The sequence below is a fragment of the Callorhinus ursinus genome, unplaced genomic scaffold, assembly GCF_003265705.2.
Source record: "Callorhinus ursinus isolate GAN/ISIS: 27379988/994484 unplaced genomic scaffold, GSC_fseal_2.0 scaffold2, whole genome shotgun sequence".
In the NCBI taxonomy this organism is placed as follows: domain Eukaryota; kingdom Metazoa; phylum Chordata; class Mammalia; order Carnivora; family Otariidae; genus Callorhinus; species Callorhinus ursinus.
Window position 1 is genome coordinate 32,693,145 of NW_027397064.1, and position 21,019 is coordinate 32,714,163.

General features: G+C 37.1%; 1 protein-coding gene across 10 annotated transcripts in view; it reads left to right on the top strand.

The window, feature by feature from the left end:
- Positions 1–21,019, top strand: part of HYCC2 (hyccin PI4KA lipid kinase complex subunit 2) — an 83,825-nt gene that overhangs the window by 36,590 nt on the left and 26,216 nt on the right. For 9 of the 10 annotated variants that reach the window (XM_073880364.1, XM_073880390.1, XM_073880360.1 and 6 more), the window contains 4 exons: positions 682–783; positions 6,393–6,572; positions 10,296–10,376; positions 11,914–12,029. In XM_073880364.1, the coding sequence (XP_073736465.1) occupies positions 682–783; positions 6,393–6,572; positions 10,296–10,376; positions 11,914–12,029 (479 nt within the window). Of the gene's footprint in view, positions 1–681; positions 784–1,516; positions 1,573–6,392; positions 6,573–10,295; positions 10,377–11,913; positions 12,030–21,019 lie in introns of all 10 variants that reach the window. The other variant, XM_073880398.1, reaches the window with a different exon arrangement.

Sequence of the window (21,019 nt, forward strand, 5' to 3'; positions counted from 1 at the left end):
GTCATATGATTCCATATGTCAGTAATTCAGACAGACAATGAATATGTGTTCTCTGGAGAAACTGAAACAAATGTTATGATATGAAGTGGAAATGGCAAAATACGAAATAATGTGTTTCTATACATGTAAGTCTTTAAAAAGGCACTAAGGTGAATAATGACTAGAAGGTAATATGTAAAAATGAAAATAGTTGTTAGGATTGATGAGGGGATATATGAATTTTTAAATACATTGAATAAAAGGGGAAGCTTCCAAGCTTTAATAAGGCACGGACATAGGATTTGTGCCTTATATTTTTATTTCCTGTAATTAAAAATCACCCACTGATTTGACTTAAAACTATGTAATTTCTGAATACTATAGAAATAAATGTTTTGTAAACATAAAATGCAAGAATTAAAATACATCCTATACTTATTTTTTTAGAGTAGATTAGTTTAAGGTGACCTATTGCAGCAGATCTTGGTATGTGATTTCTAATCATTTTTCATGGTTGAGTAGTTTGAAGAACTGTCTATAACATTCTAACTTAACTTGTTTTATTAACTCTCATGGTTATTGTATTATTTTTACTTTTCTTAGTTGATTCATAATTCTTTTCAAGAGGAACTCAGGTAAAATAAATTTCCTGACTTCCCAAATATTAAGTTTGCTTTTGATTTCCTTGGATGTTTCTTTTAGGCATTACCTGACACTCAGATCACCAATTATGCAGCAACTTTACACCGGAAAAAATCACTGGTACCGGCCCTCTATAAAGTTATTCAAGATTCGAATAATGAGGTAGGAAAGTTTATAAGAAAAATAATTTCAACATAGTAAAATGAAATATGTGTACTAAAACACATATGTAAGTTTTGTAGTTTTCCCTTCTCTTTTTAAAAATCCTTTTTATGGGACTGGAAAACTGTCTTTCTGGTGTGTTTCATTCTGATAGTTGCTTTGGCTTTCCCTTTGCCCTCCCTCTTATTTTAAATGTTTTGATCAGATTTGTTTCTGTTCAGGGCTGTATGTTTTGATTGTTGATTTGAATGACCATCATCTCATTGGATTACTTATTTAATTTGAAACTTTTCTCTGTTTCCTGTTCAGAATGTTTCCTTTTCTGGAATCCAAATTTTAGCCATACACTGATTCAGACTTTTTTATTTTAAGTATTGTTTGCAGTTATTCTATTGACGATACAGAACTGTGTATTCTCTAATGAGTGAACTCAAACTGGTGACATGAAATGATGCTTCTAGTAAATTTAGCTTGAACTGATTGGAGAAAGCACTATTTAGCATAAGTAGTCAGGATGAATAAACTTAGAAAAAGAGTTTCCTGTTACTCAGCTTTGCGATAGAAGGGGGAAAAATGCAGCTATTGTATCTATATGTTAATTTATGCAAAATACACACATTATCTTTCCATTAACACAATAGTATGACATACAGTTTTATGATCACTGGATTCGTGTATGCTTTAAAATGAAAATGAAAGGAACACACAGGAAAGTAGCTTCTTATCTTCCCAGATACAGCCTCCAAGAGTGCCTCTGCTGTGTACTGGAGTGAGTTTGAAGAAGTTCAGGTAATCATCTCCTAACCAGCAGCTTAATTTAAAGTGCATCTTAATTTTTGTCCTATCACTAAAAGCTTGCTTATTGACCTCTTTCTTTCCTGTCTCCTAAACTTGGATTGGCTATCAGTTAGGCTTGCATCTGTTGCTGTTTGTAGCAGCAATTGCAGGATTCATTTGCTTCTTTTTTCTCTTGCTGTGTATTTATGAATGTTTTATAACTTTAGGTGTGTGTGTGTGTGTGTGTGTGTGTGTGTGTGTGTGTGTGTGTATACACATGTACATATACTCATCCTTTTTGGTTAGGAGTTTTCAAAATTCTCTTTGAATAATGAATATGTGTATTTCCTACCCATTGTTTTGCTCTGTCTTAACGTTTAAGCTTTGCCTATTATAATTTGTTTTATGCTTTCTCTTTAGATTGTAAGCTCTTCATGGGCACTGGTCATATATTCTATATTTGTAACTTCCCTAGAATATATTTTGTCATGTACATGGTGAACACTTAATAAATATTGATTAGAAGAACAGTAAAACACAAAATGACACTCTGAAATGCTGTCATTTTCATTAGGAGTCACAAGTATATAAAAAGGATTAGTTTCCTTTTTTCCTTTATACTTTAGAAGCTATGACATTAAAAAAAAGTTATTCATATTATTTAAACTGTAATACTTCATAATACTCATGTATGAGACCTTGTCATGACTACAACTGAGAAAAATTACAGCTTGAGAGATTCAGGCTCAACAGCAGTCATTGTAATCATCCAGTTGCCAGAGCAGATCTGTCTTTCCATCTTTTCTCTTGTCAGGTCATAAAGTTCTAACCATGTCATATTTCAGAAAAGCAAAATGTTTAGCTCTATAGCATCTCAAACCAATTCTGGACCTTAGTCCTAGAAGGAAGCCCCTTGTAGTCCTGATTTTGTTATATTCTGAAAGACAATCAACTGTTTTATTTAGTTAACAGGAAATTATTTCAGAAAATTGTCACATGCCATATATAGTATTGTTGTAACTTATGACAGTTTTATGAACAGTTTTGCTTTAAAGACCTTAAAAGTTCTTAAAATGTATTCCTGGTTTGGTATTACATATTATGGCCAACCTGTACTGCAGCTGAAGTTTTAATCGCTAGACCAACATATTGCTTAATTTTTCTCCTTTCCCTTGTTCCAGATCCTTTGGGCACTCTAGCAGTTCTTCCATTTTCAAGCAGTTCTCCATCCAGTCTATTAATCCTATCACTTTTTCATGATTTGATTGTCTTTCCTTCTTCCCTTACATATCACACTTCTCTCTTTACCCAGCTAAATTTTCGTAGTACATCATAGTCTGTTTCCTTGCAAACATTGTTAGCTCCTTTGCTTCTCATTCCATTAGTTCTAATTCTTTGGGAAAATCTCAACACTGGATAAAACCCTGCTGTTCATCTTCACACTTGTACCTGAACAGCTGAACATACTTGGAGAAATCAGCTGCAACAACAATTTTGTTGATTTTCTCCACTTTATCTTTTATTTATTTATTTTTGAGAGAGAGAGAATCAGAAGCAGACTCCAGCTCAGTGGGGAGCCTGCCGCAGGGCAGATACGGGGCTCATGACCTGAGCTGAAATCAAGAGTCAGATGCTTAACCAACTGAGCCACCCAGGCACCCCCTAGTGCTGCATTTAAAGTGCAGAAAGTCAGGGGCGCCTGGGTGGCTCATTGGTTAAGTGTCTCAACTCTTGATTTTGGTTGAAGTCATGATCTCAGGGTGCTGGGATCGAGCCCCACATTGGGCTCTGTGCTCAGTGGGGAGTGGGGAATCTGCTTGAGGATTCTCTTTCCATTTCCCTCTCTCTAAAATAAATCTTTTTAAAAAAAATGCAGGACTAAAAATCTCAGTCACATAATACTGTCTTGCAGTCTTGCTTTACTTTCTTGGTACACTATCCCCACTGTAGATTTTACACATTCCCTTTCCTCATTAGTCTTAACCCTCCTTTCCCTCATCTTCAGCTTGCTTTCTATGTCATTAAAAAAGAAGATAATTGGGAATTCTCTTATTTTCCCATTCATACCTACCACTTTACCAGCTTCTCCACCTACATTCTCCTGCCTTTTCTGCTGTGGTGGATGAAGTGTCCCAGGTTGTATCAAAGGCTATCTTCCACTTAGGCCTGGATCACATCTTCTCTAGCCACCTCAAAGATTGTTCCTGAAGTTATACCTTCTCTTTCCTTCATCATTGATTTCTGACCAAAAGTTATTGGATTGACAGCTATTCCTCCTCCTCCTCCTTTTTAAAAAAGAAAGTGAGTTTGAGCCCCACGTGTGGTGTAGAGTTTACTTAAAAATTAAAAAAAGAAAGAAACAAATTGTAATTGTACCATAGCTAATAAAATTTAGAGACAGCAGTTTTGGAGTCTTTACTAAAGAGAAAAATAGATTTGAAACATGGATATGCAGCGCCTGGGTGGCTCAGTTGGTTAAGCAACTGCCTTCAGCTCAGGTCATGATCCTGGAGTCCTGGGATCGCGTCCCACATCGGGCTCCCTGCTCAGCAGGGAGTCTGCTTCTCCCTCTGACCCTCTTCCCTCTCGTGCTCTCTATCTCTCATTCTCTCTCTCAAATAAATAAATAAAATCTTTAAAAAAAAAGAAACATGGATATGTATTTTTAATAAATACATTTATGAGAGCAGTGATCTTTAATTCCCCAAAAGAGCTGACTGTTTTTGTCAGTACTTTAAAAAGATGCCAGCAGTTGACTGTTTTCAGAAGTTTATTACTTCATTATTGACACTACGTGGAATATAGTATCTGTAATTAAACAATCCTTACCTCCTGCCCTCCACCTTCATTCCAGTATAAGAAATGTGGATGGGGTGCCTGGGTGGCTCAGTCATTAAGGGTCTGCCTTCGGCTCAGGTCATGATCCCAGGGCCCTGGGATTGAGCCCTGCATTAGGCTCCCTGCTCAGCGGGAAGCCTGCTTCTCCCTCTCCCACTCCCCCTGCTTGTGTTCCCTCTCTCACTGTGTCTCTCTCTGTCAAATAAATAAAATCTTTAAAAACAAAAAAATAAAAGATTACAAAAAAGAAATGTGGTATAATGGGAGCATCAACTTGGTGTTGGAAGACCTGAATTTTAAGTGTCTTCTTCCACCACTACTTCTGTGACTTTGAGCAAATTGTCTGGTCTAGATTTCTGCTTAAGGGGAAAATTGGAATTTTTTTAAGATTTTAAATATTACTGGGGCACCTGGCTGGCTCAGTTAGAAGAGCATGTGACTCTTGATGTTGGGGCTATAATTAAGCCCCATGTTGGGTGTAGAGATTACTGATTACTTAAAAATAAAAAAAAAAATCTTAAAAAAAAAATACTATGGGAAGCACTGTGAATTGTGTAAGACTGTTGAATCACAGACCTGTACCTCTGAGACAAATAATACATTATATGTTAAAAAAAAGAAGAAGATAATAGGAAGGGAAAAGTGAAGGGGGGGGAAATTGGAGGGGGAGATGAACCATGAGAGACTATGGACTCTCAGAAACAAACTGAGGGTTCTGGTGGGGGATGGGTTAGCCTGGTGATGGGTATTAAAGAGGGCACGTATTGAATGGAGAGCTAGGTGTTATACGCAAACAATGAATCATGGAACACTACATCAAAAACTAATGATGTATGGTGATTAACATAACATAATAAAATAAAAAAAATACTATGGTAATGATTTCAAATAAAGGGCTTAGTGTGTGTAAATTTTTTTTAGTTTTCCTTAAGAGCTAAGCTTAACTCATCTAAATATATTAACCGTATGATTAATATTGGATTTGTTGACTTTTAATTTACAGTTGTGAAAGTAGTGACTTATTCTAGAGTGTTAGGTTATTACAGACATATATAACTACATTCAAGCAGATTTCCAAATGCATATGCATTATTTAATCATTCAGAATAGAGGTAAGCATATAAATACTGAACGATTCATTTTTTTTAAAAGTTAGTATTAAATTTTAAACATGATTTTATAGTTTCCTGGCAGTGTTTTATTTGCATTTTAAAATCATACCCAGTTTTGTGTAGACTAGTTATTTCAACAGAACCATTCTAGTTTGGTAGTACATGATTAGAAAAAGGGAGAGGTTTATTTAAACTACTCATTTTCTTTAGTTTTCAAGGTGATGAAGATCCTCTTAAGTCATACTGTGGGATATATGAAAAATTAAACACTGAAAAAGCTGTTTCTGTATACTTGCCTCCTTTTCAAAAATATTTCAAATAAATGTAATTAGAATTTAAATGAGTCTTAAAACATAAAAGTAATCCATTTGTTTTACTTGTATGTATTTAAAATATTAGCTAGCATTTTGGATGTCCAAATATTATGTATTGCAAAATCCCTTTCTTGATTTTATTTAAATCGTAGTCTAAGTTGAGATTTAAAGGCTATTTCCAACAGGAGCATTTGAAGTTATTTTCTTCCAATATGGAATATCCTCCAAATGGAGGATAGTAAGGGCTAGTAATAATAGAAAAGGAAACTTACTAAATACAAACGTAGTACATTGGTTAAAGAATTAATTACCTAATAAATTTAATGATACAGTGTATTGAAAAATATGTTGATATTATACAGGTGCAAAATTCTTATAGTTAGTAGATTGGTCAGTTTAATATGTAGTCTGTACATAGAGAATAAGGTTTGGGTCACATTGATAAAAAATGCAAAAATTAATATTGAGAATTTATTTTTAAAATATTATACAAGTACATATACATTAAAAAAAACACAGTGACAGCCAAAAGAATGGAAATAGCTAATGCACTTTATTTTCCTTTTAGCTTCTGGAGCCTGTCTGCCACCAGCTATTTGAGCTCTATCGTAGCTCTGAAGTTCGACTTAAGAGGTTCACACTGCAGTTCTTGCCAGAATTGATGTGGGTTTATTTACGGCTTACAGTTAGCCGAGACAGACAGAGTAATGGTTGCATTGAAGCACTTCTGTTAGGAATATACAATTTGGTAAGTTGAAAATGATAGTTTGGGAAATTTTAAGTATCTTTTATTTAAAGTCTTCTGAGGTAATACTTAATACTTAGGGGCACCTGGGTAGCTCAGTGTGTTGAGCATCCGACTCTTGATTTGGACTCAGATCATGATCTCTGGGGTCATAACATCAAGCCACATGTTGGTAGGATTCTCTCCCTCTCCCTTTGCCCCTCACTCCCCCACTCACATACATGCACTCTCTGTCTCTCTCAAAAAAAACCAACAACAACAAAAGAATACTTATTCAAAAAAAAATTGAAAGGTCTACCAAATAATTATTTAAATTAATATAATTGAGTATAGAGAGGCTTAATAAGTAATTGCTGATAATGGCATTTTATAAAGTAGGTGAAACTATTGTAACTGATAGTATTGTTAATATTTTGTGACTTATCTTTAAGTTTATTTGACCAGTGTTTATGAATGTGCTGCATTTAAAATTTTTGAAATTATTTTTAATAATCATTTGATAATTTGTTTTTGGTACTGTACTGTTTGAAACTCTTTTTCTAAGAGATTCTTAAGTAACTTAAACATTATTCTGGGTTTTTTCCCCACAGTGTCCAGTTAGATAGAACCTTGGTATTGAAATTCCTGCCCTTTGAATTCTTATGTTCTCTGTATTCAGTACTCATGGTAAATAAGCACTCCACATAATAAAATTAAGTTTAATAGTTGAGAGGTAGTAAAGTACCTCACAAAGCATTGAGTCTCAGTATAAATAAATATTCTTCTGTACCACTGCTCAGTCCTCGAAGTATTATCCCTTAAAAAGTCATGAGAAAACATTTCTGCCACTGGAACATATATCTGAAGGAAGCAGTATGGCCTTTGGAATCACTTGTATTTTGTTTAAAACCAGGTCTAGGCATTTATTGGCTGCTTTAAATTTGGGCACACTACTTAATATATTGACTTCAGTTGCCTCATCTGTAAAAGAAATAAAACATTGTTAGTAGAATTAAAAACAATTAGGAGAATCTGCTTGTTGCCTGAGGTGTTTAATAAATGTCTTTAGCAGTAGTAGTAGTAGTAGTATCAAAATTAAGGGTGAGGTTTTTTTTACATGAAAACTGGTCTAGGTATAAAATTGTGTTGCTAATTTGCCTGATTGTTTTTTCTTTTAAAGCAGGAAATTTAGGTGCGCCTGGGTGGCTCTGTTGTTAAGCGTCTGCCTTCAACTTGGGTCATGATCCCGGGGTCCTGGAGTCCAGCCCTGTCAGGCTCCCTGCTCAGTGGGAGGCCTGCTTCTCCCTCTCCCACTCCCTCTGCTTATGTTCCGTGTGTGTGTGTGTATGTGTCTGTCAAATAAATAAAATCTTTATAAAGCAGGAAATTTGTTTCATATAATACTCTCTCTAGTATTTAGCACACTTAATAGATGTTGATTTAATAATTGAATTTAGTGTTTTAGATTAAGTTGAAAATTAAGCTGTCTTTTTGTTTAATAAAATTCAGTAGTGGGACAAATGAAGCAAAATATTTTTATAGCAGAATACTGACAAGTTCTTGACAGTACTTGTTGGTGCTATGGTTTAATTATCTTTTAGCATCTCAGAAAGTTACTATAAGGTAAGTGCTCAATTATATGTCAGAAATGTAACCTCAGTCTAATTCCCTTTCATTCTGTGTTCTCTCTTCTCTGTGGCTCTCAATTTTTCTTACTGCACTGGGTTTCTTTCATATATTTATTTCTCTCTCCCCCTCCACCCCCTCCAGAACTTCTCCCTTGCTTCACATAGATAGCCCCAGGGGAAGTTTATATTGCCCTCAGCTTAAACAAATTTCAGAACATCCTTCTTTAGGGATACACACAAATATAAATAAAAGTTATTTGGTTTAATTTGAAATTTAGGAATAAAAAGGTTTTATTGCCTATAACTTACATTAGGTTCATTCATCTTTTGTAGACTTTCTCTGACACATAATGACCCAAATGTGGTAGTATCTAGTTTAACTATAAAGTAGTAAAATGACCTCCATAAGGAATTTTTAAACCCATTTTCCTGCCAAAATTAGAGTTACGGCCATTGTTCACATATAATTGGTACTCTCCTGTGACATATTAAACTCAGAAATGAGCCCTACGGGGAGGTTCTTTTGGGTTTGTGTTTTGCTGACAATAGTTGTTTTTATTGTTGTTTCTTCCTTTTGTACTGTATAACTACTCAGTCTCTTTCTGACCTTTCTGCTAGGTCTACTGAGGGGGGGCAGCCTTCTCTGTCTGGGTTTTATGCTAGTTATGTATACTAATATGAGTTGTAAAGGAAGCAGACTAAAATGAGGCAGTGGAGAAAAGGAGTGATGCCAGAGGAGCATTTCACCCCTCTATTTGCTAGCGTTTATAGGCAGATTTTTACTGATACCTGTGGAACAGTGGAAGTGCCAGAGACTGTAGAAATGAAGGACACCATTGTCCTTTTCATTGAACAATAAAATGCCTTTTTTTTTTTTAATTTTACTGATTTGTCAGAGAGAGAGAGAGAGAAGGGAGAGCAGCAGGCAGAGGGAGAAGCAGGCTCCCCGCTGATCAAGTAGCCTGATGCTGGACTTGATCTCAGGACCCTGGGATTGTGACTTGAGCCAAAGGCAGACGCTTAACTGACTAAGCCACCCAGGCATCCCAGATAAAATGCTTTTAAAAGAAAACAAAAGAATTTTCTTGCAGTTCAGTAGAAATTACCTAAATATGAACTTAATCACATGGACTAATATTTATTATGTTAACGTGTAACTTAATTCAGGTCATTAGTCTTTTGCTAAATAATTGTGATAGTTTCTTTTAGTCAAGATTCATTCTGTGTTAAAATGTTGTGTTTTTCTTATTAAATAAGTGTATTTCTTGGCTAAAACATATCTGTTTTGACTCAGATATAATCAGTTATAATCTCCCTGTCCTGTCTGTATATTTAACATGAAAATTGATTTGTGTGCCTGCTTCATGTCTTTGCTGTCACATTGCATTTGATTTAGCTATAGTATTGTGTTCCATATCTCTCAAAGGGTAACTCAACTACTAAACTGTGTAAATTTGGTTAGAAAAGATACACTAGAGTAGTAATACTCTTTTTTTTTTTTTTAAGATTTTATTTACTTGTCAGAGAGAAAGAGAGCACAAACGGGGAGTGGGAGAGGGAGAAGCAGGCTCCCCGCTCAGCAGGGAGCCCGATGTGGGACTCGATCCCAGGACTCTGGGATCATGAGCTGAGCTGAAGGCAGACGCTTAACCAACTGAGCCACCCAGGGACCCCAAGCCTGAGTATTTTTATACTAGGTTTGATGAAGAGTGGAAAGTTGTGGAAAAATATGATAGGACTTAAAGGGAATGAGCTAAGGGTAAAATTGGGAGAAACTTAATAAGGCCTGTTTGGATTCCTTTTAAAGTTTCTTAGTCTTCAAAGAAAAGGATGCATCTTTCTTCTGCGGGGGGCACCTCTCAAATGAGGGTCTTTTTTATTTTTTAAGATTTTATTTATTTATTTGAGAGAGAGAGGACGGGGGGAGGGGCAATGGGAGAGGGAGCTAAAGGCAAATGCTTAACCAACTGAGCCACACAGGCATCCCTAGTCTTTATATATTACTATTTCTAAAAATTTTCCTCAGTTGCCCATGATATATTTGGTAAATTAAGAAATTATTTTTTACAATATAGTCCTGTGGTTATTTATCTTTGTATATTATTTTTTTTAACTATAGGAAATTGCTGATAAAGATGGAAACAATAAAGTTCTATCTTTTACTATCCCTTCCTTATCCAAGCCCTCAATATACCATGAGGTAAGTAAGATTAGAAAGGTAGAATTATTTAAAATTATACTGAGTAAGAGATGAAAGTTAATTTCTTATCCGAGATAAATGTTCCTAACGCATCTTTATTGATATGCTTCTTAAAAGTAGGTGTTTGTAACTAGTGATGTAAAGCTAAGCTCTTATCAAGAGAGGCAGAAAGTAATTAATGGAAAATTTTCCTCTAGGTCTTGTTTCTTTCTTTCTTATTCCTCCACTATCATTTTCACTCCTTTTTTATTAGTCTTTTATGAATTCATAAAAATCTTTTTTCATTTTTTTAAAGTATCCCATAATTGGAAATTTGTGTTAGATTAATTTTTTATTATTTTTTAGGAAAATGTCTACTTAGAAGGATTTTAACACAAATTATTTCTATTTAAAGGAGTCTGTAATTGATGCACTGTAGCTATTCATTAACATTATGCTTCTGAGTTTTGCTTTTATTTATTTGGTTGAAGAATGTGAGAACACTATTGTTTATATTTAAGGATATATGTTATGAATCAAGCTTCTGGTCTGTAGTGACCTTTAGTGTATAAAGTGTAAGGAAAACCTTTAAAGAAACTTGTCAGTAGGCCAAAAATTATATTCCATTTTCTTATCAACAGACAGTATCCAGTTGTCTCATAGCTCCATGCAGCTATTTATTTTCTTAATTAATTCCCCTGGGACTTCGTTTTATACTGGAAATCGAATACCTGCAATAGAATGGGCTCATTTTAGCATAGAATATTTCTGAGTAATAGATTTTAATTAAGTTCTGTGTATCATATTATGTAATAAAATGGAGGATAGTGGAACACTTATGAATGGATGCTTCTAACTTCAGAAACATAAAATTAATTATGTCACTATTAAACATTTGATCATAGTCTTCATTATTGTTTGTGTTACATAACTCTCTGTACCTTTCTTTTTTCTTTTAAGTTTTTATTTTAATTCCAGTTAGTTAACATCCAGTGTTATTAGTTTGAGATACACAATATAGTGACTCAACAATTCCATACTCCATCCCGTGCTCATCATGACAATTGTACTCTTTAATCCCCATCACCCATTTAACCCATGCACCTTTCTTTTTCATTATAAAATGGGGTTAATGAGAGTATCCACCTACCTGAAGTTAGACGAACTGCAAAATTTAAATGCACAGTCTCAAAACTGCTGTGTGCTCTGGGGTACAAACAAATTAAAATTGATGTATTTGAAAAAAATAAAAAATAATGAAAGTGGTGTATTTGTAACCTTTAGTCTTTCCAGCAACTTTTCTTATTCTGTGTCCTAAATATAGATTCATTCTATAATCTTTCAAAAAATAAACCAGTACATTTTTAGTTTTATATATTAAATATACTTTCCAAAAAGAGGTATGGAATGTATGTAATTGAAAAATGCAAAGGGTTTTGAATGAGAAGAAGAAATGGCCTTAATGTTAAAACAAAATTAAATATCCTTACATGATACAGATTTTTACTTCATTTTAGAGATACAGTGTCTCTAAAAGATACTTCATCTTTTTTTGTAGCCCTCAACAATTGGATCCATGGCTTTGACAGAAGGGGCATTGTGTCAGCATGATCTCATCAGGGTTGTTTATAGTGATCTTCATCCTCAAAGGGAAACATTCACTGCACAAAACCGGTAATGGTTGAAACTGTAGATAGTAATAATTATTAATTTGTGCTTAATAGTTAACTGTAATTACTTTGGTTCAAGTTTGATGAGAGAAGTAGCAAAAGGTTTAAGATCTCATACTTGTGAAATACATTATAGTGGTTAAATACCTATCCATCTAATGCATGGTACTGTGAATGGTCATCTTGTTTAAAGTAATGTAAAAACTAAAAGTGTGGGCATAAAGTCTTCCAAGCCAAGGTTTGTGTTCTAGCACTACAACTTAGAAGCTTGCCCTCTCAGGCAGTTTATCTACTCTCTTCACTTTGCTTTCTTTATTGCAGAATGGGTTAATGAGAGTACTTACCTTCCTGAAGTTAGATGAACTACAAAGTTTGAATGCATGGTCCCCAGGACTGCCCTCACTTCTGACACCAACTGCAAGTTTGGAGGGTTCCTATAACCACTCTTAGGTTTGATAACTCACTAGAAGGACTCAGAACTCACTGAATGAAAGCTGTTATATTCAGAGTTAAGGTTTATTACAAGGAAGGATACAGATTAAAGTCAGCCAAAGGGAGAGATGCATAGGATAGAATCTGGAGGGTTCCAAATGCAAAGCTTCTGTTGTCCTCACCCATGGAGTCAGGATGCATTACCCTCCCAGCATTAATGTGTGACAGTATGCATAGAGTCAGGTTCAGTGTCCACATTTTTCACTGGGCTCCATTTTTATAAGTATGGCTGATTATATTGGTTGCTCACAAGGTTGATCTCAGCCTCCCAGTTGGTTGAGGCTGTGTGACCCAAAGCCCCACCGTAAATCACATGGTATGTTGTTGTTTGTTTGTTCTTTCTTTCTTTCAAAGATTTGTTTATTTATTTTAGAGCGAGCGAGCAAGCACTAGCAGGGGGAGGGGCAGAAGGAGAGAGAGAGAATCCTCAAGCGGACTCCTCTGCTGAGCACTGGGCTCAATTCCAGGACCCTGAGATCATGACCTGAGCCAAAATCAAGAGCTGGCCACTCAGTCACTCAACTGACTGAGCCACCCAGGCACCCATAGTGGCTGTTTCTAGTGTAGCTAGTCCCCATCCTAAACAAAGACACTTCTGTCAGGTATAACATAGGTTACTTCCTTGCAGAGGGGCAAAGGCCAGACTTCTTTGGGCAAGGCCAAATTCTTTACTACACAGACCATGCCCTGGCCTTTGGCCTAGGCTCTTTTATTTTTTTATTTTTTTTAAGATTTTATTTATTTGACAGAGAGAGACCCAGTGAAAGAGGGAACACAAGCAGGGGGAGCGGCAGAGGGAAAAGCAGGTTTCCTGCTGAGCAGGGAGCCCGATGCAGGGCTCAGTCCCAGGACCCTGGGATCACGACCTGAGCCGAAGGCAGACGCTTAATGATTGAGCCACCCAGGCGCCGCAGGCCTAGGCTCTTTTAAACAAAAACAGTCATGCTTACCTGGGCATCTACTTTTAGTATAGCATTTATATGACAGACACAGACATCAGTATGATCCTTATGAATATGCCCAACATTTGAAGAGCCATTGTAAGTTAGGAATAGATTTGAAGAAACAATTAATTTGTTCTACAAAGCCACTATATACATTTTTGTATTTTTGTACCATTTTTGATTATTTTCCACCCCACCCTACCCCATCATCTACTACTGTTTGTACCTTATGATAAACTTGAGCAGAAATACTGATCATAGAAATTAGCTGATGGTTAGCTAGGTCCAGTTTTTCCCTCAAGCCAGTCATTTTCTTAGCATTCTTCCTAAGGAGACTTTAACTCAATTTACCAGTACCTCAATATGAGAATTATAACCTTAATGACAACCATGCCAGTGTTACAGCAAAACACAGAATGCCAGTAGGTGTGACCTGAAAAATGAGTCAAAGATACTGGCATATTACTAGAGTCTTACTCAGTCATTAACTATTATTGCAGTTCATTATCATCTATATTACCAAAATGTCTCCTAGAACAATGTCACTCAGGTTTGCAGGCTTCTTTTTGACTTTATCAGGTTTAAAAGCAGGAGTGGTCTCACCAACAAATGGTTTCACCCTTTTAAGACTCTGATATAGGGGTGCCCAGGTAGCTTAGTCGGTTAAGCATCTGCCTTCAGCTCAGGTCATGATCTTGGAGTCCTAGGATCAAGCCCCATGTCAGGCTCCCTGCTCAGCGGGGAGTCTGCTGCTTCCTCCCCCTGCTCTGTGGTTTTGTTTCCTCTCTCTCCCCCTCTCAAATAAATAAAAATAAAATATTAAAAAAAAAAGATTTTATTTTTATTTATTTAAGAGATAAAGAGTATGAACCAGGGGAGTGGGCAGAGGGACAAGCAGACTCCCTGCTGAGCAGGGAACCTGACGCGGGGCTTGATCCCATGACTCCGAGATCATGACCTGAGCCGAAGGCAGATGCTTAACCGACTGAGCCATCTAGGCGCCCCAAGAACTAGTGAGCTCTTGACCGCTAGGTGATACATCTGCACTCAGTATCAACCCCAGTTTTGCCAGATGGGATGAAGGTACCACTCATCCCATCAGGCTCTTGGGAATTAAAGATACAGTTACTATTTCTTGCTTAGAAATCCTCTGCTTCTGGCACCTGCAGTTACAGCCCTGTCTTGGCATGGTCCTAGACCAGTGCTTTATTATTATTATTATTTTTAATTATTTATTTGAGAGAGAGAGAGCACATTGGGGTGGAATAGCAGGTAGAGGAAGAAGCAGGCTCCCCGCTGAGCAGGGAGCCGATGCGGGGCTCGATCCCAGGACCCTGAGACCCTGAGATCATGACCCAAGCTGAAGGCAGCCGCTTAACTGACTGAGCCACCAGGTGCCCCAAGACCAGTGCTTTAGATAGGAAAAGAAAAGTTGAGTTGTGGGGAAGAAAGAAGAAGTATAGTTATACCATTATGTTAGGAAGAATTGGGAAGTCTTACCAACATTGTCTATCCACCTCTTCCCACATCCCCAGAAAAGCAGAGAAATCTGTCTAGTGGTGACTGTCCTGTGTAAACCTGCCCTTCGTGCTTCATTCCCACCCCCTTTTCCCTGTCCCATTTTAGATGAGAGATGTTTCAGTTGCTTGTTCCACTTACCTGTCAAACCATTATGCTTAGGATATCTCTTTACATATTGTTAGACCTTATGGGCTGTAAAGTGTGTTCCTTGCTCTGAAAAACATGTGACTCAGCAGTCCAAATTGGTACAATATCTTCTGGTCATTTTATAGTACTCTGAACATTTGACCTATCATCAGATAAGCAAAGTTTAGTGCAGAGTAAGTGTCTGTTCCTGTCAGGACCCATTTGTATCTTCCAGGGGCTACTGGCATCAGTCCAGCTGTCAGCTGTGTAGGGCCTTACCCCAGGGTAATCCGCCCCATAGCCATCTGCAGTCTTTGTCTCTCTTGTTGGCAAACAACAGTTCTTACCAGCAGCTTTTACCTCAGGGTGTAAAAAGAATATGTCTAAATTCAGCCCATCTCTGCATCGCTGCAGTACCACCATGTCCACTCATTTCATGGACACAGATGATCACTTCAAGCACACTGGGATGTCTACTCATTGATACCAGTTGCCTTCTGATTCCCCTGATAGGTATAGGCATAATCTTACTTTAATACACTCCTCAAATTCCCATGGTGATTTCCATAGGGTTATTCCCCTTGCAGGCATCCCTTTAATAGGCCAGTTTTCCCTTGCCCTCCTGCAGGACCATATGTGGAGGCCATTGGCCACTACCCATGAGCTGGTAAAAACTCATTGGGGTAAACAGAATGCAGTTAAGTCCACCTACCAACCTGATTTGTTCTTAACCTTCTTCAATCAGAGTGGCAGCCTTCCAAACAAGATATAGTCCATTCATTTTAGAACTGCCATCCCTAAATCAGATAGCTCTTTGTTGGTCAGTGAGTGACTATCACTCTGTCTAGGTGACAGTAGAATCTAGCAGCTTGTCGGGTAGTGCCAGAGTTAACCCTAGGGAAAAAAGAGGCTCCCTGTTAATGAGTACTTTGAGCACCTCTTTGCATTCCTTGGTAGCACTTTTCTGCACATACCATTTCCATTTTATTATGGAATTCTTCTGGCACTGCCTATATTTTTCTTACATCACCCAAGATGTTATGGGTATTTCAAATTTCAGGATTATTTTATGTTTCTGTGTTACCAGCCCCCACCTGAAACAAAGCTGTCAGGTATGATATGGGTTACTTCCCAGAAGCTGAGGGCAGCTGAGGGCAAAGGCCAGACCTCTCTTTGGGCAAGGCCAAATTCCTTACCACATATTAACATACATGGTTGTTGTGAGGAATAAATGAGGCGACATCTGAAACATGCTTAGGACAGTGCCTGGTATATAGTAAATGTTAGTGATACTATTATTGCATAATGTTTGTAGTAAAATAGTATTCTTATCTTGTTGGTTATAATATTAGAGTTATGGAAGGAATATAGAATCAAGCAAATTTCCATGGTCATTGACCTTTGATCGTGCTTCAGTCTGGAATTCTGGTTCTTTTTATGGGTCTTTCCAGTATTACCCATGTGATAGAAAATGCATTGGCTTTCCTTGCATTCTAACACATTGTTTTGGAATTCAGCTTTAGTGATCATCCTCTATTAGCCAGCAGGGTGCTATATAACACTTGGAGAAGGCCTTATCCCAACTTGAAGTAACAGTTTAATTTTTTTTTCTATATAGTTATATTGGTTTATTCAAATCATTTCACAATATAAAATTCACATTAAAAGAGGGGCACTTGGGTGGCCCAATCATTTAAGCATCTGCCTTTGGCTCAGGTGGTGATCTCAGGGTCCTGGGATGGAGCCCCATGTAGAGCTCCCTGCTCAGCAGGGTTTCTGCTTCTTCCTCTGCTTGTGCTCTCTCTCTCTCTCTCTCTCCCCTCTGCCCCTCCCCTCTGTCCCTCCCCTCTCCAGTCCCCCTCTCCCCTGCTTGTGCTCTCTGTCTCTCAAATCAATAAATCTTTAAAAAAAAAAAGTGGTTCATGGGAGTGCCTGGGGGGCTCAATTGGTTGGGCATCTGAATCTTGATTTTGGCCCAGGTCATGATCTTAGCATCCTGGGATTGAGCCCTGCATTGGGCTCTGTGCTCAGCAGGGAGTCTGCTTGAGGATTCTCTGTCTTCCTCTCCCTCTGCTCCTCCCCCCCTGCTCACACGTTCTCTCTCTCAAATAAATATTTAAAAAAAAGAGTGGCTCATACTATAGTCTGCAGACTGCATAAAAGTCATCTGGTTACCTGGTTCCCTTTTTGTTTTCTAATTTTAATTTTTAAATGTAGAACATTATATACTTGTGGTAAATTTTAAATAGAACAGAATATAAATAGATGAAAATAGATGGGAGTACAAAGAGAAAAGTATGTGTCCTCTTCCCTCTAACCATCGTTTCCACTCTCAGTAGTTAAACTGTTAGCTATTTTGCTGTGTGTCTTTTCAGAAAATTTTAATGCATGCAAAAGCATATATTCAATCTTAAGCATATGCAGGCCCATGCACACTGGATTCTGTAACTTTTTCCCCTTTAAGAATAAATCTTAGCCTTACTTTTCTAACAGCATATAGAGGTCTCCACATTCTTTTTTAATGACTACTTAGTATTTCATTCTATGTATGTACCATCAGTTTTTAGCCAGTCTTAAAGATCTTTAGATCCTTAGCCAGTCTTTAGATCAACTAAAATTTAGATTGTTTCATTTTTTTGCTAATATAAACAATATTGCAAGGAACTCAGTTTGCTTTACTTTTTTTGTATATATATTTGCATGGGAGCACCAAAGTTAATCCGTAAGATAAATTCCTAGCAATGAAATTGCTAAGCTAGGGCGCCTGGGTGGCTCAGGTGGTTGAGCGACTGCCTTCCGCTCAGGTCATGATCCTGGAGTCCCTGGATTGAGTCCCACATCGGGCTCCCTGCTCAGCAGGGAGTCTGCTTCTCTCTCTGACCCTCTTCCCTCTCGTGCTCTCTGTCTCTCATTTTCTCTCTCTCTCGAATAAATAAATAAAATCTTTAAAAAAAAATTGCTAAGCTAAAGAGTATCTCCTTTTTCACTTTGTACATACTTCCAAATTACCCTCCCCTGAACATCTGCATGAACTGAATCTCCTACCAGTAGTTTGAGAAGGCCTATTTCCTTATACTAATCCCCAATATTGGGTATTTTCAAATTTTTTAATCTTTGCCAATCTGATCATTAAAAATTGATGTTACATTGTTCTACTTGACATTTCCTTAATTATGACTAGGTATGAACACTTTTAGTACATTAATTTACTAGTTATTTTTCCTGACCTGTGAAATGTATATTCATGTCCTGTGTCCATTTTTCATATTGAACTGTATATTTTTTCCTAATGATTTCCAAGAGGTTTTTTTTGTTTGTTTTTTTAAGATTTTATTTATTTGACAGAGAGAGATAGCGAGAGCAGGAACACCAGCAGGGGGCATGGGAGAGGGAGAAGCAGGCTTCCCGCTGAGTTTTTAAAATATTAAGAAAACTGCACTGTGTTTTACACCTTGCACATTTTCAGTTAATTATTGACTTTTAAAATTTTTATTATTTTTTAAAAGATTTTATTTATTTTTGTGAGAGAGAACGTGTGTGCTCACAAGCGGGGGGAGGGGCAGAGGGAGAAGCAGGCTCCCTGCTGAACATGTAGCCCAATACGGGACTCAATCCCAATCATGACCTGAGCCAAAGGCCGATGCTTAACTGACTGAGCCACCCAGGTGCCCCTAAAATTACTTTTAATTGAGGGATAATTCGTATACCATAAAATTCACCCCTTATAGTGTACAATTCAGTGATTTCTAGTATATTTATAAGGTTGTGCACTACCACTATTTAATTCCAGGACATTTTTATCACACCACAGAGAAATTCCCCTTTCCTTCTTTCCAGCCCCTGGCCACCATGTATCTCACTTTTCTGTCTGTAGAATTCTGTCTGTTCTAGACTTTTCATGTAAATAGAATTACACAATATGTGGCCTTATGTGTCTGGCTTCTTAGCACACTTTCAAGATTCATTTATGTGGTAATGTGTGTCAGTACTTCTTTTGTATGACTGAATAATATTCCATTATAGTTAGGTCATATGAGAATTCAATGCTTAACTTTCTGAGGAACTATCATAATGTTTTCTAGAGTAAGTGTACCATTATACATTCCCACAAGCAGCGTCCATCTTTTTGAGTATAGCCATCATACTGATTGTGAAATGTGGTATCTCACTGTGCTACTGTTTTGTTTTTGCTGTATGTTTTAGTTTTTGTCAACTGTATCAGGAATACACACATATGCACAGGCAGATATATATTTTCAAATTTAAACATACATTCATTCTATACAGTTTATTAAGAAAAATTGCAATCTCCAGCTCTTCCCCTCCCCCCTACTGTTTTTCCTTTCCCACATACTATAACAACTTGTAACTAGTGGTTCTCAACCAGGGCATTTCTGCCTTCAGCAAACATTTGCCGATATCTGGAGATTTGTTTGATTGTCACAACTAGGTGTGGGAGGGAGGGCTGCTATAGGCATCTCATGTGTAGAGGTCAGTGATGTTGCTCATCCTGCAGTGCTGGGCCACATCTCCCACACTTATCTAGCCCAAAATGCTAATGGTGCCAAGGTTGAGAAATCTTGCTTTTAACTGACTCTCTTAATGTTTACTTCCACATCTTTGAGGAACTTGCTGCTTCTTAATTTTTCAGTCTCGGACATTATCTAACAACTTATCCCTTTGAAAGATAGGGGTTTAGCTCATTATTTCTCTCATTCTCCTGTCCTCTCAGTGTAGCTCTGTTGTAACTGTGGGAAACTCATTTTTCATTTCATTTTTCATTTTCATTTTTCAAATTTGTTATTACTCTGAATGACCACAATTCATTTGAAGCTTCCTTCCCTTTATATGACTGAGGTTTGTGATTAAATGATTCCTTTTCCTTTCCTGCATACCTTTTTGATTTACTTGAAGTTCATAATTGTCTTTTTTTCCTTTGTTTATTATTTGCTTTATAATTCAACTGTAAATTCTCTATCAGTTGTGTAAATCTCCTTGTAAGTCTTCATTCATATCAGTTATCTCTCAATTTCATTTTTCTACAAAAGGGGTTCCTGGAGCCTTTTGACTTACTCCAATCTGGACTGTATCACCCTCTTTACCTGATGTACACTTATTATCTTGGGATCTCCCTTCACTCTTATCCTGGGATTCCTTTTGTCTTTTTCCTGCATGGATCTGTTTCCTGTACCTATATCTTCATTCTTTTTTACTAGTATTCTGAAATTCCACTGTGATATTTCTTGGTATAGGCTTATTTCCTCCATTGTGCTGAGCACTAGGTGGACTTTTTTGATTTAGAAACTCATGTCCTTTAGACTGGAAAATTTTCTTGAATTGTTTTTGTTAATTAGTTAAGCCTCTCCATTTTATCTGGTCTTTTATTATTTGTCTTTTATTATCTGTCTTTTACTATCTGTCTTCTGGTGGTTTTATTATTTGGATGTTGGAACTCTTGGAGTGGTCCTCTTTTCTCTCCATCTGCCATGTCTTTTTCCTTTTGCTTTACTTTCTGTGATAGTTCCTCAACTTCATCCACCAGTCTTTTTCTTGAGTTCTTAATTTCTGCCGTTATATTTTGTATATCTCACTTTTCTGATTTTCTAAGTATTTTTTTAAAATAGATCCTGGTGGTTGTGTTTTTTTTCCCTAGAAACCACATCTCTTGTATTTTTAAGAATTTTAATGATAATTTACTTGTTTAAAGTTTTTGGTTTCTTTTTTAAGATTTTATTTATTTAGGGGCGTCTGAGTGGCTCAGTCGTTAAGCATCTGCCTTTGGCTCAGGTCATGGTCCCAGGGTCCTGGGATCGAGCCCCGCATCGGGCTCCCTGCTCCGTGGGAGGCCTATTTCTCCCTCTCCCACTCCCCCTGCTTGTGTTCCCTCTCTCGCTGTATCTCTCTCTCTCAA